The sequence below is a fragment of the Salmo salar genome, chromosome 02 (genome assembly GCF_965601325.2).
Source record: "Salmo salar chromosome 02, fSalSal1, whole genome shotgun sequence".
NCBI lineage: Eukaryota > Metazoa > Chordata > Actinopteri > Salmoniformes > Salmonidae > Salmo > Salmo salar.
In genome coordinates, this window is record NC_138292.1 from 94,338,778 (window position 1) to 94,358,991 (window position 20,214).

Here is a 20,214-nt window from a genome sequence, read left to right on the forward strand (position 1 = left end):
AAGCTAGTGGGTTTTAGGAAGACGAGAGTTCTAGAAGCTAGTGGGTTTTAGGAAGACGAGAGTTCTAGAAGCTAGTGGGTTTTAGGAAGACGAGAGTTCTAGAAGCTAGTGAGTTTTAGGAAGACGAGTGTTCTAGAAGCTAGAATTTTAGGATTCTATAGAAAGAAAAAGGATAAAAAAAATTATACGTGTAATAAATAATTATTATTTTGTTTTCTTGTTTTTATTTGTTGATTGTATATTATTATTTAGAAATGTGTTTTTTCTTGTTTTTAATTGTTGACAGCCAGTAGACACCATGTTTATATTCGTGAAGGTGAAGCTTTGTAGATGATTATAATGTGAAATGGAAGTTGTAGAGATACTCTGAATGATTGGCTATGAAAAGCCAACTGACATTTACTCCTGAGGTCCTGACTTTTTGCACCCTCGACAACCACTGTGATTATTATTATTTGACCCTGCTGGTCATCTATGAACATTTAAACATCTTGGCCATGTTCTGTTCTAATCTCCACCCGGCACAGCCAGAAGAGGACTGGCCACCCCTCATAGCCTGGTTCCTCTCTAGGTTTCTTCCTAGGTTTTGGCCTTTCTAGGGAGTTTTTCCTAGGGAGTTTTTCCTAGCCACCGTGCTTCTACACCTGCATTGTTTGTTGTTTGGGGTTTTAGGCTGGGTTTCTGTACAGTACTTTGAGATATCAGCTGATGTAAGAAGGGCTATATAAATACATTTGATCTGAATTGATTGATTGTACAACTGAATGCATTCAACTGAAATGTGTCTTGGGTACATATTGGTGTCACCTCGTTAGTCAGTATGTGTTACACCTGTGCTGGCGTTTCACCTGAGCTGGTCCAGGTTCTATTTAAGAGTGTCTGGCCCAGTGCTCCAGTTGTCTTGATAGATGTGGAGAGTCAACACCTTTAGTTGCTCCACCTTTTTGGTTTGCTTCCTGTCTTTAAGTTTGGTGTGGGTTTTTCTTTTGTTTTCCTCTTCTTGGGCAGATTTAGTGGGTCTCATGATGGGTGTCTTTTAGGTCCCAGTTGTTGTTACTAGTCAACTTTCAGTGGACACTGAGAGCAAAACTACAAGATTATGTTATAATACTTTTATTGCATCAAATGGTTGTTTAATGCAACAGAATAGAGGGTTCTTAGAACTATTGTGTCTGTGTGTTCTACTGAGGATGGGCCTCTGGGATAAAACACTGACAGGATATTTACAATGTCTTTTGGGTGATAAAACCTAAAGAGACCACATTCCACAGCATGAGTTAATGTTTCTGTTCTATATGGTACCAGGGAGAGATGACCCCAGGGCCAGACCCTGGTCTCTACACAAAGAGTACTGTTTTTACAGCAGATACTTATTATTCTCAGCAGACAGTATCTTTCATACAAATCTTAACCTTGTTACCCGTTCTATACATCTGTTGTTCGTCATGTAGATTGAAAGGGGTGTATCTTGGCAGTAAAAGACCTTTGTACTTTTGTCTCGGGGCTCTCAATGAATCATCTGGTGGTGATTCGTCGACCAGCCATCATTATCGTAGAGCACTCAATTGATATGTGTGTGTTGTATTGACCTGCTGCCTTATTAATATGTGAATAAAGATTTAGTTTCAGAATAACTCTGACTTGTGTGACAAGTTTGTCTCTTCATTTGTTATGAAAGAAATTAACCACATTTGGGGATGTTAAAACCGCTCCTGATGACCTGGGTAAGTGGTGCTCCAGGGATCCCTCAAACTTGTTCTCAGGGAGACCACACTTTGGGAATGGAGCAGATAGACCCACCTTTGACCTGAGAGACAGCGAGCTGAGTGGATACATCTCAAACCTAGTAAAAAAAAAAAAAGAGGTTAGAGAAACACGCAAAGTGTAGTTTTTAGAAAAGCCTCGTAGGCTCTGAGTGTGTATTCCTGTGTGGAGGTATAAACAGGGAGGCTCTGAGGCTGAGTCAGCTCTCTGTGTGAACTGGATGAAAACTAGAATCTGTGTTTACTAGTTAAGACCATTTATGATATAGTATAAGATAGTAAGGTGCACCTAAAATTGTTTTATATCTGGACCCCATTTTAGAATTATTGAAAGATGTAAATGTATGAGTTACATTATCCTAGGAACTAACCATGACATAGAAATGTGAAAATATTCCTGCAGGTTAAAATATTGTTGAAAAACAACTAATTGATTAGGTATGTTTGAGAATAGCATTGTGTGGCTGTGTTATATGGGAGTTGTGTGAATGCCGTTGAAATATGGTCATTGTCTGGGAAACAAAAGTTTATTTTTGGTTCTGCTGGGAGTATGTTTGGAGAGCTGCTTCGTAGCCATGGAGAGTCCTTGAAAAAGCAAATGGAATGGTTGTCATGACTACCTGAGAATTTCTTACGTTTTATATGGATTCTGTGAATATATTAAAATATGATGAATTGTATGTGTGTATAATATATATATGCCCTGGTAACTTCACCCCAACTTCTCTTATCTCCAGAACACATTAACTAAAGAACATAAGTGTTTTTCTGAAATTTTGGGGAAATTTAAGGGAAAATAAAAATACAGCCGTAGCAGAGCCCCAAGTCCCACGGGGACGTCCTCGAGGGCCTGGATGTTCTCCCCATCAAAGGCCAGCGGGATTTCACTCTCATGGTGAAATGGGTTTCCACCGATGTGCAGTAAAGGAGTGAAGAGCGGTGAAATCTGTGTCAACAAAAGTAAGAAAAGATGAATACACATACAATTAACAAAGAACAGAACAAATGTTCAGCTGTAGTTTTATATAAGCATGCACACCTATGTTTATGAAGAAACAGATGATTGGTGCATAGGCATACCTTGTCACGGACATAAAGGCCACTCGGGTCCTCATTGAAGAGGTAGGGCAAGAGCAGAATCACTGCTGTGGTCTCCAGTCCTAGTAAAGTAAAGCATTGATCTCACTACACTTGCTCATTTTATTACAAAATACATTAGAGAAAGGGAAGGAATAAGAGCTGTTGTTGGCTTTATGGAAACGATATACAACATATGGTAAAGAATATAGTTGAGGAAATAATCCCAACCTAGTTGTGCCTAGTTAGGACATAACGTTAGCTAGCTAGCTAACGGTACTGTACTGTAGCTCATACAACGCCGACGGTCAAACCCGGCTTTCTAATATTTACGTTCATTAACTATAGTAACGTTATGGAAGATATTCACAGAAAACCATCATTGTCTTCGTTATTCATTATTAGTATGTTATATTATTATAATAAATTATTTCGAGACATATTCAGAGTCAAACATCAACCCAACTTAACCTTTTTAACTGTTGTCGCATCCAAACTTGTCACCATCGTTTTCAGTTGTAATTGCGAAGTTCCCGGAAGAAGTCCAGCAACAACGGAGGTTCCTCGATGAACCCACCTTCTAACAAGTTCTTTGAAGAACATTTTGGGGCTGTTTTTCATTGACCAAGAACCCTACGGTTCTTAGGGGATCTGAGAACAACTCCAGTTGAACCCTTCATTTTTAGAGTTGTAATCGGCTCTATTTACTCTCAGATTCAAACATGATGATTAGCATCAACGATCAAGTCAGCTGCTGCTGCTCCAATACAGTATGTGGTGAGACGGTGAACTGATGTTGAACCGGGCAGTCAGCTGCTGCTGCTCCAATACAGTATGAGGTGAGACGGTGAACTGGGCAGTCAGCTGCTGCTGCTCCAATACAGTATGAGGTGAGACGGTGAACCGGGCAGTCAGCTGCTGCTGCTCCAATACAGTATGGGGTGAGACGGTGAACTGGGCAGTCAGCTGCTGCTGCTCCAATACAGTATGAGGTGAGACGGTGAACTGATGTTGAACCGGGCAGTCAGCTGCTGCTGCTCCAATACAGTATGAGGTGAGACGGTGAACTGGGCAGTCAGCTGCTGCTGCTCCAATACAGTATGAGGTGAGACGGTGAACTGATGTTGAACCGGGCAGTCAGCTGCTGCTGCTCCAATACAGTATGAGGTGAGACGGTGAACTGATGTTGAACTGGGCAGTCAGCTGCTGCTGCTCCAATACAGTATGAGGTGAGACGGTGAACTGGGCAGTCAGCTGCTGCTGCTCCAATACAGTATGAGGTGAGACGGTGAACCGGGCAGTCAGCTGCTGCTGCTCCAATACAGTATGGGGTGAGACGGTGAACTGGGCAGTCAGCTGCTGCTGCTCCAATACAGTATGAGGTGAGACGGTGAACTGATGTTGAACCGGGCAGTCAGCTGCTGCTGCTCCAATACAGCATGAGGTGAGACGGTGAACTGGGCAGTCAGCTGCTGCTGCTCCAATACAGTATGAGGTGAGACGGTGAACTGATGTTGAACTGGGCAGTCAGCTGCTGCTGCTCCAATACAGTATGAGGTGAGACGGTGAACTGATGTTGAACTGGGCAGTCAGCTGCTGCTGCTCCAATACAGTATGAGGTGAGACGGTGAACTGATGTTGAACTGGGCAGTCACTCATTCATTCTGTACTATGAGTCTATCAAATCAAATCGAATTTTACCTTACAGTGAAATGCTTATTTACAAGCCGCTAACCAACAATGCAGTTTTAAAAAGTACAAATAAGAATAATAAATAAAAGGAACAAGTAATTAAAGAGCAGAAGTTAAATAACAATAGCTAGACTATATACAGGGGGTACCGGTACAGAGTCAATGTGTGGGGGCACCGGTTAGTCGAGGTAATATGTACATGTAGGTAGAGTTATTAAAGTGACTATGCATAGATGATAACAGAGTGTGTGTGTGGGGGGGCTTCCTCTGACACCGCCTGGTAAAGAGGTCCTGTATGGCAGGAATCTTGGCCCCAGTGATGTACTGGGCTGTATGCACTACCCTCTGTAGTGCCTTGTGGTCGGAGGCAGAGCAGTTGCCATACCAGGCAGGGATGCAACCAGTCAGAATGCTCTCGATTGTGCAGCTGTAGAAGCTTTTGAGGATCTGAGGACCCATGCTAAATCTTTTCAGTCTCCTGAGGGGGAATAGGTTTTGTTGTGCCCTCTTCACGACTGTCTTGGTGTGTTTGGACCATGATAGTTTGTTAGTGATGTGGACACCAGGGAACTTGAAGCTCTCAACCTGCTTCACTACAGCCCCGTCGATGAGAATGGGGGCATGCTCAGTCTTCTTTTTCCTGTAGTCCACAATCATCTCCTTTGTCTTGATCACGTTGAGGGAGAGGTTGTTTTTCTGGCACCACACGGCCAGGTCTCTGACCTCCCTATAGGCTGTCTCGTCGTTGTTGGTGATCAGGCCTACCACTGTTGTGGCATCGGCAAACTTAATAATGGTGTTGGAGTCGTGCCTGGCTGTGCAGTCATGAGTGAACAGGGAGTACAGGAGGGGGCTGAGCACGCACCCCTGAGGAGCCCCTGTGTTGAGGATCAGTGTGGCGGATGTGTTGTTACCTACCCTTAAAAAACATGAGCTGGCCACACCCAGAAAAATAGTTTGTGTGGAGGTGCTGACTAACGGCAAATAAACTATAAACTATCAAAATAAAGAAAGTCGCACACTCCATATATAAACTCCCAGTAATTTACAGTGCCTTGCGAAAGTATTCGGCCCCCTTGAACTTTTCGACCTTTTGCCACATTTCAGGCTTCAAACATAAAGATATAAAACTGAAAGATCTCTGCATGATCCAATGTTGACCTAAATGACTAATGATGATAAATAGAATCCACCTGTGTGTAATCAAGTCTCCGTATAAATGCTCCTGCTCTGTGATAGTCTCAGAGGTCCGTTTAAAGCGCAGAGAGCATCATGAAGAACAAGGAACACACCAGGCAGGTCCGAGATACTGTTGTGGAGAAGTTTAAAGCCGGATTTGGATACAAAAAGATTTCCCAAGCTTTAAACATCCCAAGGAGCACTGTGCAAGCGATAATATTGAAATGGAAGGAGTATCAGACCACTGCAAATCTACGAAGACCCGGCCGTCCCTCTAAACTTTCAGCTCATACAAGGAGAAGACTGATCAGAGATGCAGCCAAGAGGCCCATGATCACTCTGGATGAACTGCAGAGATCTACAGCTGCGGTGGGAGACTCTGTCCATAGGACAACAATCAGTCGTATACTGCACAAATCTGGCCTTTATGGAAGAGTGGCAAGAAGAAAGCCATTTCTTAAAGATATCCATAAAAAGTGTCGTTTAAAGTTTGCCACTAGCCACCTGGGAGACACACCAAACATGTGGAAGAAGGTGCTCTGGTCAGATGAAACCAAAATCAAACTTTTTGGCAACAATGCAAAACGTTATGTTTGGCGTAAAAGCAACACAGCTCATCACCCTGAACACACCATCCCCACTGTCAAACATGGTGGTGGCAGCATCATGGTTTGGGCCTGCTTTTCTTCAGCAGGGGCAGGGAAGATGGTTAAAATTGATGGGAAGATGGATGGAGCCAAATACAGGACCATTCTGGAAGAAAACCTGATGGAGTCTGCAAAAGACCTGAGACTGGGACGGAGATTTGTCTTCCAACAAGACAATGATCCAAAACATAAAGCAAAATCTACAATGGAATGGTTCACAAATAAACATATCCAGGTGTTAGAATAGCCAAGTCAAAGTCCAGACCTGAATCCAATCGAGAATCTGTGGAAAGAACTGAAAACTGCTGTTCAAACGCTCTCCATCCAACCTCACTGAGCTCGAGCTGTTTTGCAAGGAGGAATGGGCAAAAATGTCAGTCTCTCGATGTGCAAAACTGATAGAGACATACCCCAAGCGACTTACAGCTGTAATCGCAGCAAAAGGTGGCGCTACAAAGTATTAACTTAAGGGGGCTGAATAATTTTGCACGCCCAATTGTTCAGTTTTTTTTGTTGTTAAAAAAGTTTGAAATATCCAATAAATTTCGTTCCACTTCATGATTGTGTCCCACTTGTTGTTGATTCTTCACAAAAAATTACAGTTTTATATCTTTATGTTTGAAGCCTGAAATGTGGCAAAAGGTCAAAAAGTTCAAGGGGGCCGAATACTTTCGCAAGGCACTGTAAAGGGTATTTACCAACGTTTCGGCATCACTGTGCCTTCCTCAGGGTGATGTCATGAATACTTGAACCAGGTTATGTAGACAAACAGTGCAATTAGTGTAACCAATGACAATAGTGAGGGGTGTGTCATAATGATTAAGTTAATTAAAATGAATTAGTGAAACTGTAGTTTATGGCATATTAAATATATTACTCTATTGTTATCATATAGAAACATCATGGAATATTGTACATCATATTAAATATATTACTGTATTGTTATCATATAGAAACATCATGGAATATTGTACATCATATTAAATATATTACTGTATTGTTATCATATAGAAACATCATGGAATATTGTACATCATATTAAATATATTACTCTATTGTTATCATATAGAAACATCATGGAATATTGTACATCATATTAAATATATTACTGTATTGTTATCATATAGAAACATCATGGAATATTGTACATCATATTAGCATCAACATACATTATTGATTCATTCAATTTCACATAATGAGGATATTTCATATTTTCAAGCTCAGAAGTCAGAACCCATCACCTGCTATGTAAAAGAGACGAAGAATGCACAATGGTCAATGCTATCTGGGATCCTTGGGACATCCCTACCCTAAACCCTAACCTTAACCCCTACCTTAACCATTTTAAAAGTCAACTTCAACGGGCTAGGGACGTCCCAAGGATGTATCTCTACCTGAAAATACATGATCTAAGTGATTGATAGTTGGTATTCAGCAGTCATAAAGCCTAATTTACTTTAATAAACTACTAAAATAGTGATTTTGTCAGACAGCATAGACAGCAGCTCTACACTTTATTGACTGACTGATCCATTCATCCTTCCATCCCTCCTCAGCCTTCCTCTCCTCTGAAGACCCAGTGAGGGTGGAGCTCAGTCAGAGAGCTGTTGAGGGACTGGTTAGGAAGAACACTTCTACAGCCAGAGAGGTGAGAGGTCACACATGGTTTAGATGGTAAATATTTATGTCCCCTTAGCGGTTCATCACGTCAGCAAAAAGGAATATGTTCCATCTATGTTAATTTACATTAGTGCAAATTGTCCACTGATATTGGTGTAATTTCTCACCCCTTTTGGCTGTATGAAAGTTAATTTCCCCTCAGACACACACATTTGTTCTTTGATATTATGAAGGTCATTTGTGTCAAATGTACCTTTCCCCACTCATTCACCCCATCTCTTTACATTGCTGATGCATATTCAGTGGCCTGGCTGCATCCAGACTTTGTCAAAGGCCCATCCTGGTAGATCTGAACCTAATGCAGCTTGGAGTGATCAGATGACAGAAGTCACATTTAGGTGCCAGGTGTAACTGAGGCCATAGATGCTCCATATCCATTACTTTGAGTGTAATATATAATATGACTAAATGTGTTTCTGTGTTGCAGGGACAGTCAAGAAATGGAACAGCAAGGCCACAGAACATGACATAATCAGAGCTGTGGGAGACCACCTCAAGCCCCTGGTAGAGCCGGGGGTGGTGTTTACCACTCCACCACGCCTTCAGCAGGCTGGAAAAGTGGGATTGATCTGGTTGATCCATTTGTTTGTTTCGGTTTGCAGTAGTTGAATCCTTTGACGTATTGTTGAATTAAACATTTATCTTCAACAAATGCACTGGGTTGCTTGAAAAGTGATACTAAACGTACATACCAGCACTATTTTGACTTTTTTCATAATAAGATGGACCAAGATACGTATTGGTTTTGCAAGAGTCTGTTGATTGTCAGTCATTGGGTTCATTTATTTTGCAATATGTTCAAATCAAGCTTTATTTATACAGCACATTTCAGACATGGATGCTTCACAGGAAAAAAATAAAACAATGAAAATAAACAGAAATATTTACCACAACAAACATAAGATTAACAACTGAAAGACGAATTAGCATTCTAAGGAAAATCCATTGATTAAAATATTAATTGGATGCAACATCCAACCCCAAATATAAGCATGTTTTTAGGAGGGGCTCTGAAAGACACTATGGGGGTGTCCACTGAAAGTTGACTAGTAACAACAACTGGGACCTAAAAGACACCCACCATGAGACCCACTAAATCTGCCCAAGAAGAGGAAAACAAAAGACATATCCACATCGAACTTAAAGACAGGAAGTAAACCAAAAAGGTGGAGCAACTAAAGGTGTTGACTCTCCACATGTATCAAGACAACTGGAACACTGGGCCAGACACTCTTAAATAGAACCTGGACCAGCTCAGGTGAAACACCTTCCCACTAACGAGATGGACAAGCCAGCACAGGTGTAACACATACTGACTAACGAAGTGACACCAATCAGTGCGTCCTACGTGCTAACGAGCTATACGTGCTAACGAGCTATACGTGCTAACGAGCTATACGTGCTAACGAGCTATACGTGCTAACGAGCTATACGTGCTAACGAGCTATACGTGCTAAAGTCCAACCTCAAAACATAAATGGAAAAACCAAAGCCTGTAACACCTTAAGACAACAAATATATCCTATATTTTTGTTGGAAAAGTTTGCTCACCACCAACAGAAAACAACTTCCATTTCACATTATAATCAACTACAATGCTTCACCTTCACCAATATAAACATGGTGTCTACTGGCTGTCAACAATTAAAAACAAGAAAAAAACACGTATTTCTAAATAATAATATACAATAGTATTATTTGTTTCTCCTTTTTCTTTCTATAGAATCCTAAATCCCACTAGCTTCTAGAACACTCGTCTTCCTAAAACTCACTAGATTCTAGAACTCTCCTCTTTCTAAATCCCACTAGCTTCTAGAACTCTCGTCTCCTTGGAAGGAGGCCAAACAAAACTCATCTCCAATACGGAAAAACGTGCAGTCAAAATAAATAAAGATCCATAGCAACGCACTAGCTAAACGCAAAACACATATCTTATATCCATTTGGGGGGAAATCAGGTAGAACCTGCTCTTGAAACTAACACAACAAAACAAAAAACACATGGAAATGGAGATATATTTTACCTCACTGGTTAGAGGACAACCTGCAGAAGACAACTACATTTTGGAGTGATGCATTTAAATTTAGGGGTCCCTAAACAAAGGAACACAACACTTATTTGTCATAACTCATCGATATCATGTTGAAATCTATTGTGCCGAGAGGAGGGAGATGAGGTTGCACGTCCTGTTAAAACTAACAGCTCAAAAACCACACGGAATCTGGGAATAATGTGTACATCACTGGTTAGAGGACAATTTGTAGAAAACAGCCAGATACATTTTGATTCAAGTGCGTAACCAACATGGTAAGTGTAACACAACTCTTTTTTTGTTAGTCACTTTTTATTATATCTCATAAATAGTACTCTTCCATTTCAGAGCCTGGATTTTCCCCGAGGCTAATATCCATATCATGTTGAAATCAATAGAACAGGGGCAAACGTTTAGGGTTCTACATTGTGACACTATTAAAATACTCCTAGTACAATGTTAAAACATTCTACATTGTGACATTATATCATTGATATCATGAAACAACTCATTCATGTATTTTCTGATGTTTGATCAGATGTCTTTTACCGGAGAATCTCTTGTCACACTGATCACAGCTATAAGGTTTCTCTCCTGTGTGTGTTCTCTGGTGTCGAGTCAGACAGCCAGATGTAGTAAAACTCTTCCCACATTGACCACAGCTATAAGGTTTCTCTCCTGTGTGTCTTCTCTGGTGTCGAGTCAGAGAGCCAGATGCAGCAAAACTCTTCCCACATTGATCACAGCTATAAGGTTTCTCTCCTGTGTGTATTCTCTGGTGTAGAGTCAGAGAGAAAGATTTAGCAAAACTCCTCCCACATTGATCACAGCTATAAGGTTTCTCTCCTGTGTGTATTCTCTGGTGTAGAGTCAGAGAGCCATATGCAGCAAAACTCTTCCCACATTGATCACAGCTATAAAGTTTCTCTCCTGTGTGTGTTCTTTGGTGTAGAGTAAGATGGCTAGACGAAGTAAAACTCTTCCCACATTGAGTACAGCTAAAATGTTTCTCTCCTGTGTGGATTCTCTGGTGTGATATGAGGCTGGTTGACCTAGTAAAACTCTTCCCACATTGACCACAGCTAAAAGATTTCTCTCCTGTGTGGATTCTCTGATTAATTTTAATGCCTGATGAAGATGTTAATGTCTTCCCACAGTCAGAGGAGCAGTGAGTTCTCTTCCCTGTGGATCTCTGCAGGTGTTTCTTGAGGTGTTTTGATCTGGAGAGACAGCCAGATGTAGTAAAACTCTTCCCACATTGACCACAGCTAGAAGGTTTCTCTCCTGTGTGTCTTCTCTGGTGTCGAGTCAGAGAGCCAGATGTAGTAAAACTCTTCCCACATTGACCACAACTATAAGGTTTCTCTCCTGTGTGTGTTCTTTGGTGTAGAGTAAGATAGCCAGATGTAGTAAAACTCTTCCCACATTGACCACAGCTATAAGGTTTCTCTCCTGTGTGTCTTCTCTGGTGTCGAGTCAGAGAGCCAGATGTAGTAAAACTCTTCCCACATTGACCACAACTATAAGGTTTCTCTCCTGTGTGTGTTTTCTGGTGTAGAGTCAGAGAGCCAGATGCAGCAAAACTCTTCCCACATTGATCACAGCTATAAGATTTCTCTCCTGTGTGTGTTTTCTGATGTGATACTAGGCTTGTTAGCCAAGCAAATCTTGTCCCACATTGACTACAGCTATATTGTTTCTCTCCTGTGTGTGTTCTCTGGTGTGATATCAGGCTGTCTGGCCGAGTAAAACTCTTCCCACATTGATTACAGCTATAAGGTTTCTCTCCTGTGTGTACTCGCTGGTGTCTAGTCAGATGGCAAGATGAAATATAAGTCTTCCCACATTGATCACAGCTATAAGGTTTCTCTCCTGTGTGTGTTCTCTGGTGTACAGTCAGGTAACTAGATGAAATAAAACTTTTCACACATTGATTACAACTAAAAGATTTCTCTCCTGTGTGTATCCTCTGGTGTGACAACAGGTTGCTTGACTGAGAAAAACTCTTTCCACATTGAGTACAGCTGTAGGGTTTCTCTCCTGTGTGTATTCTCTGGTGTAGAGTCAGAGAGAAAAATGTAGTAAAACTCCTCCCACATTGATCACAGCTGTAAGGTTTCTCTCCAGTGTGAATTCTCAGGTGTACTTTTAGTGCTTTTAATCTTAAGTAACTCTTCCCACAATCAAAACAGTGGTGAGATTTCTCTCCTGTGTGTGTTCGCTGGTGTATTTTAAGTTCTGATGAAGATTTGCAATGTTTTCCACAGTCAGAGCAACAGATAGATTTCTTCCCTGTGGGTCTCTGCTGGTGTTTCTTGAGGTGATAGAATCTGGACAGACTCTTCTCTGACTCGTTAGCATCATGATGTTGAGGCTCCCCAGAGGATCCATGATAGTCACGTCTCTCTCCTGTGTGAACAAGTCAGACAGATAGTTAAAGGCTCACAACAGCAGAAATCCACTGAAAAGGGTGATGCCAACAGCGTAGCCATGATACTGTACAACAATTGACGTCTGTAATGAATGTTAGTATTACTTGACAATTGTCTTAACCTGTTTAGGATAGGGGGCAGTATTGACACGGCTGGATAAAAAACGTACCCGATTTAATCTGGTTACCACTCCTACCCAGTAACTAGAATATGCATATACTTATTACACATGGATAGAAAACACCCTAAAGTTTCTAAAACTGTTTGAATGGTGTCTGTGAGTATAACAGAACTCATTTGGCAGGCAAAAACCTGACAAGGTTTCAGGCAGGAAGTGGCCTGTCTGACAAGGTGTCGTTCTTCTTGTCTCTGTTTATTGAAGAGTGAGGATCTTAGCTGTCCCGTGACACTTCCTACGGCTGCCATAGGGTCTCAGAAAGCGGCAAAAAGCGGAATCGTGGCTTTGCAGGCTCTGGCTGAAAAAAAGTAGCGCGTTTGGGTAGTGGCTGGTTACAGTACTGTGAGACTCAGGCTCGTGCCCGCGTCGACCGAAAGCTTTGTTTACTTTCCTCAGTTTAGCTAAATGGACATTCCCGGTCGGAATATTATCGCTTTTCTACGAGAAAAATGGCATAAAAATGGATTTTAAACAGCGGTTGACATGCTTCGAAGTACGGTAATGGAATATTTAGATTTTTTTTGTCACGAATTGCGCCATGCGCACGACCCTGATTTACCATTTCAGATAGTGTCTGGGACGCACGAACAAAACGCCGCTATTCGGATATAACGATGGATTATTTTGGACCAAACCAACATTTGTTATTGAAGTAGCAGTCCTGGGAGTGCATTCTGACGAAGACAACAAAAGGTAATCAAACTTTTATAATAGTAAAGCTGATAGTGGTGAGTGCTAAACTTGCCGGGTGTCTAAATAGCTAGCCCGTGATGCCTGGGCTATGTACTTAGAATATTGCAAAATGTGCTTTCACCAAAAAGCTATTTTAAAATCGGACATATCGAGTGCATAGAGGAGTTCTGTATCTATAATTCTTAAAATAATTGTTATGCTTTTTGTGAACGTTTATCGTGAGTAATTTAGTAAAATGTTAGCGAATTCCCCGGAAGTTTGCGGGGGGGTATGCTAGTTCTGAACGTCACATGCTAATGTAAAAAGCAGTTTTTTGATATAAATATGAACTTGATTGAACAAAACATGCATGTATTGTATAACATAATGTCCTAGGGTTGTCATCTGATGAAGATCATCAAAGGTTAGTGGTGCATTTAGCTGTCTTCTGGGTTTTTGTGACATTATATGCTAGCTTGAAAAATGGGTGTCTGATTATTTCTGGCTTGGTACTCTGCTGACATAATCTAATGTTTTGCTTTCGTTGTAAAGCCTTTTTGAAATCGGACAGTGTGGTTAGATTAACGAGAGTCTTGTCTTTAAATAGCTGTAAAATAGTCATATGTTTGAGAAATTGAAGTAATAGGATTTTTAAGGTTTTGAAAATCGCGCCACAGGCTTCAAGTGGCTGTTACGTAGGTGGGACGAATTCGTCCCGCCTAGCCCATAGAGGTTAAGACAGTCAAGTGAGCAACAATAGTCATATTTAGTCTTATTTTCACATTAGTAGTAACTAGAAATAAGTAAAAGGTGTTGAACTCCTAAGCAGTGTGCCAGGCGACTTTTGTTCTCAAATATAGGCACCTTTCTGTGTTTGCTAAAATTGCGACAAGGGCGATGCGCACACAATTTGATTGCAGAAACACCTCCCTGCTAATGCAGAAACCGCTAGTTATGGATGTAGTATATCTGCCTGGAGCAAAAATGGTGAGCAAGTGGCCTAAGCTGTGCCATTAGAGATCTGGGTTCGAGTCCAAGCTCTGTTGCAGCCGGCCGCGACCGGGAGGCCCATGGGGCGACGCACAATTGGCCCACCGTCGTCCGGGTTAGGGGAGGGTTTGGCCGGCAGGGATATCCTTGTCTCATCAAGCACTAGCGACTCCTGTGGCGGGCCGGGCGCAGTGCACACTGACCAGGTCGCCAGGTGTACGGTGTTTCCTCCGACACATTGGTGCTGCTGGCTTCCGGGTTGGATGGGCATTGTGTCAAGAAGCAGCGCGGCTAGGTTGGGTTGTGTTTCAGAGGACGCATGGCTCTCGACCTTCGCCTCTCCAGAGTCCGTATGGGAGTTGCAGCGATGAGACAAGACTGTAAGTACCAATTGGGGAGAAAAAAGGGGTGAAAAAAATATATATATTTAAAAAATGGTGAGCAAAAATTTGTTTTCACAATGTATTCTGAATATTACAGCACTAGATCAGGAGTGCTACTCAAGGAAACTCACATTAAGCTCTGTGTCTATTCACTACTTCACCACCGTGGGGGAAACTCAGGGGAGTTCTCATAGGCTGACAGCAAATATAGCCTCCATTTCCAGGTTGATTATGATTATTATTATCATCATTTGACACTACTTTGGATTATAATTGTAAGGCTCGTTTGAATGTCCTGATTTAATATAATGTTTGTGTTATTGTCGAAAATGTACTACTTTATATTTAAAAACAACTTCAACCAGTAAAATGATCATTGGCTAGTTTTCCATCAGCCTGACATCAGCCTGACAATGAGATTTTGTCCACGCCAAAATGGTCTATAATCTCACCTAACAATAACATAGACCTACTGTAGGACCCATAACTTCACCTAACAACAACATAGACCTAGGACTATAAATCATTTAATATTTCAGGTGAAACAAGGAGACTAAAATGTCTTTGTCATGACATTTCATAACCTGATCACCAGATCATTTTGTGAATAATCCCACTAGGCTACTCTGTAATGTGTTGTCATTCTAAATGTCCTGAATAAAGGAAAATAGCTCTGTGTGTTGTACAATAGCCTATCCACCAAGGAACAGTTCTCTACACATTATGAGCTAAGTATCTCCGTTTCCAAACGGACTAACGAGACCCTACTGTAAATCAAGTAGACAATAACACATTATAAATATCGATTTGTTTGGGATGATGGATCCAACGTGGAGCACGGCATAACTGTCTTTACTGATTTCCTGGATCAGCTGATGATAGTTGAATATGTGACTGTAACTAAACAGCTACAGTATTAAGTATTATGCGTAATTATTTAAGAACCGCATTAATGACAGTATCCATTTGGGAGTTGTCAATAAAGTTAAGGTGACTCTCGGTTAGAACCATTGGATTTAGTAAACTGAAATGATTTAGGATTTCTGTGCCCATGAAAACTGTTTTCCCAGCGTAATATAAGGAGACAATAAATGTTACGTAGTTAGAGAGCATTTCAGAGATCTGAATACAAAAAACTGTCCGACAGCAAGATCCAGTATATAAGTTAAAGTTCATCATATGACAAGCTTAACGTTATGACTATAACTACTGTTCCCTGAAGGAGGGGAACTAGGTACAACATACTATTAAATCCACACCTCGCTGGAAGCCCCGCATTCCACAGGTGATGAGCGTGAGACTCGGATATATTCCTTAAATGATTTAATCCTTAAATTTAATACCTCACTTCACCGACCCAGGAAGTGGCGGAGCCAAACAGGTGTTGTAACTCGTTCATAACTGGCACGCAGATCGGTAGAAATGGTAAGATAAATTGGCACTTCAAAAGGAAATGGAAAAAGTTTGCCTATTTTACCGGAAACTTCAGGAGCATAACGTCAGAATTAACGAAGGCCAGCTGCAGGTGGGGAATTGGTTATTTTCTTCTGGTTATATTGACCTCTGGCTTCCTCAAGTAATTTGTGTGTGTTAATTATTTAATCAAACGCTTGAAGCATCAGTTCAATTTAAGTTCTGCACATACAGTTGATTTTATTAAACACATGGGGTGTGTCTATATGAACAAATACACGTCATAAAATTTCAACCAATCAATTGGTAGAAAGAATACAGTAGGTTGTATCTCTCTAGGTCATGCCAGTAGGTTACAGCAGGTTGTAACTCTCTAGGACATGCCAGTAGGTTACAGTAGGTTGTAACTCTCTAGGTCATGCCAGTAGGTTACAGTAGGTTGTATCTCTCTAGGTCATGCCAGTAGGTTACAGTTGGTTGTATCCAAGTGGAAACAATTATCAACCCAATGTGGATAGTGTTGAATTTGGTCAACAACAAAATTAATGGCTTATTTCCTACATGAGGTTCACTTGATCTAACAGAAGTTTTGTAATGATTAAGTTGTTATGTGGACACGTGACATACCGACAACTTTGATAAAAACACTATTGGAGTTGTCTCCAGATCGCTATGCATATTCATGCTAGTAGCTTAGCATCTCTCTCCATTGAATACAGGCGGTTGACGACAACAACCCTCATAGAATATAAACAATAGATTACAATATTAAGATGTATCCACCAATCCAAAGACAGGATAGGTAAGAGGAGCGAGACAACCCACAATGCTGCTTTGTGGACAACGACTCCCCTTGTCAGGGCGGAGAGACATCTTGTCAGTATATCCATAATCTTTGGTGTAGCCAACCCAACTCTCACATGGCTCTATTGGGGGGAACGGTGTGTAGTAAAACATCACTACATTAAAATCACTACATGCCGTGGCCCCCAGTCTGCGGTCAGCAGATAGACCCTTCTCAAATATATATGTTAAGTCACTTTTTGGAAACGGAACGGAGAAAACAAGGGGTAGCTTGTCTCTACGCCGTCTGATTCTAGACATATCAGTCATCATCCCAGGGCCCTCCGTTGAAGAGGTATTGACGAGCCAACTCCGAATATCCAAAGTTAAAAACTAATTGAAGGCGGTTCTTACTGGTGTTACTCAGATCTCCTATCTCCTCCTCTTCATCTTCCAATGTGACAGTAATCTCTCCTTCCTTCTTCACTCCAAAAACAGCATCATCCTCTTCTTCCTCTTGTTTAACTGAAATGTTTTTCTCTTCATCTTTCACTGTAACAGCCTCACCCTCTACTTCTTGTTTTACTGTAACATCCTCCTCTTCCTTTTCCTCCTCTTCTTTTACTGTAACATCCTCCTCCTCTTTCACTCTGAACACATCTTATTCTTTCACTGAAACGTCTTTCTCTTCTTCTTTCACTGTAACAGCCTCACCCTCTACTTCTTGTTTTACTGTAAGATCCTCCTCTTCCTTCTCCTCTTTCACGACAATGTTCAGCCCCAGAGCTTCTTTCTCCGTCCAGCAGACCTCCTCTTCTTTAACAGGAGGGGAGTAGTTTAGGGAGCTCATGTTCGGGGATGTTAGCTAGCTATCTATCATTAGCGACTAGGCTAATGCTAACTTCCAGCCAGCTACTAGTAGCTGGCTGGTTAATAAAAAATAACGTAATATTAAATTAAATAGGTTAACCTGTTATGGCTAGGGGGCAGTATTTTCACGGCCGGATAAAAAACGTACCCGATTTAATCTGATTATTACTCCTGCCCAGAAACTAGAATATGCATATAATTATTAGCTTTGGATAGAAAACACTCCAAAGTTTCTAAAACTGTTTGAATGGTGTCTGAGTATAACAGAACTCATTTGGCAGGCCAAAACCTGAGAAGATTCCATGCAGGAAGTGCCCTGTCTGACAATTTCTTGGCCTTCTTGATTATCTCTATCCATTACAGGGGATCTCTGCTGTTACGTGACACTTCCTACGGCTCCCATGGGCTCTCAGAAGGCGGTAAAAAGCTGAATCGTGGCTTTGCAGGCTCTGGCTGAAAAAAAGTAGCGCGTTTGGATAGTGGCCGGTAACAGTACTGTGAGACTCGGGCGCGTGCACGAGTGGACTCCATGTTTTATCTTTGAACGAAAACCACCGCTCCCGGTCGGAATATTATCGCTTTTTTATGAGAAAAATGGCATAAAAATTGATTTTAAACAGCGGTTGACATGCTTCGAAGTACGGTAATGGAATATTTAGAATTTTTTTGTCACGAAATGCGTCATGCGCATGACCCTTATTTACACTTCGGATAGTGTCTTGAACGCACAAACAAAACGCCACTATTTGGATATAACTATGGATTATTTGGGACCAAACCAACATTTGTTATTGAAGTAGAAGTCCTGGGAGTGCATTCTGACGAAGAACACCAAAGGTAATAACATTTTTCTTATAGTAAATCTGACTTTGGTGAGTGCTAAACTTGCTGGGTGTCTAAATAGCTAGCCCTGTGATGCCGGGCGATCTACTGAGAATATTGCAAAATGTGCTTTCACCGAAAAGCTATTTTAAAATCGGACATATCAAGTGCATAGAGGAGTTCTGTATCTATAATTCTTAAAATAATTGTTATGCTTTTTGTGAACGTTTATCGTGAGTAATTTAGTAAATTCACCGGAGGTTTGCGGGGGGTATGCTAGTTCTGAACGTCACATGCTAATGTAAAAAGCTGGTTTTTGATATAAATATGAACTTGATTGAACAAAACATGCATGTATTGTATAACATAATGTCCTAGGTGTGTCATCTGATGAAGATCATCAAAGGTTAGTGCTGCATTTAGCTGTCTTCTGGGTTTTTGTGACATTATATGCTAGCTTGAAAAACGGGTGTCTGATTATTTCTGGCTGGGTACTCTGCTGACATAATCTAATGTTTTGCTTTCGTTGTAAAGCCTTTTTGATATCGGACAGTGTGGTTAGATTAACGAGAGGCTTGTCTTTAAAATGGTGTAAAATAGTCATATGTTTGAGAAATTGAAGTAATAGCATTTCTAAGGTATTTGAATAACGCGCCACAGGATTCCACTGGCTGTTACGTAGGTGGGACGATTTCGTCCCGCCGACCCTAGAGAGGTTAAGGCAAGGGCTGATTTCCCTAGAGAAGTTAAGATATAAACCGAACGTTTTGATGGCTTGTTTAGTTTAAAATGAAGAGACAGTTACCGAAATCTAATGAATTATAATGAGCGGATAGGATTAAAGGGAGTAGTAATAAATTGTATTAAGTATTATATAAATTTGGCGATTTACATGGTACATATAAGGTCATAGACATTTCATAAGTGTGAAGCCGAAAGAGAGATACAGTTGGAACATTGGTTTTAATCTTGCGATAGAGGAAAGGCAGAACGCTGTTTGAAAAGAGGTAATCGCTGGGCTATGTTTGGCGGGAAAGAAGCGTTTTGTTTTGTGATAAATTCTGGTTATTGATTCGTGGTATTGATTGTTTAGTAACACCAGTGAATTGAACATTGCAAGGAAATATATCAAGTCATTAAGGTGAATTACAGGTGGAGTTAATTTTATAATAACAGGGACGGTGCACATTAAACACAGTTGTGTATAATGGCAGGGTATTCCTAGCAAACAGAATGGGCCGGTTTGCAGACAAACTGAAAGGGTTTTAAGGTTTTAAGCAATCTTGGGTCAAATTGATTAAATAGTACGTTAAAATATGGGGTTTCATAAATTGAAGTACAGTATTGTATCCAAGGGTAGCGCATGTTCATTTAAGTTTAAAACTAATGATTGGGGGGAGTACAATGGAAGTACAAGCATTTTTAGGTTTTGTTTGTAGTTAACTTTTGGGTTTCTGAATCGGTGTAGTATGAGGAAATGCTGACCAAGTGGTTATTTTATGGAAAAAGGAGCACTTTGGGAAAAGTTCCTAGGGACAGGATATCTTAAAGGGGTAGACACACATGGCATTTTGAAGTTTTGTTTTCAGAGTTTTATTTAA

The 20,214-nt window shown here is 40.9% G+C and overlaps 1 protein-coding gene across 1 annotated transcript; it reads right to left on the bottom strand.

Moving 5' to 3' along the window:
* Window positions 1-8,796: 8,796 nt before the first annotated feature.
* LOC145864277 (uncharacterized) lies at window positions 8,797-12,486 on the bottom strand (the record flags this gene model as incomplete). The annotated part of the gene is made up of 1 exon (XM_082969757.1): window positions 8,797-12,486. A coding segment is annotated over one exon (1,908 nt), but the record flags the coding sequence as incomplete, so codon positions are not given.
* Between the last annotated feature and the right edge of the window lie 7,728 nt (window positions 12,487-20,214).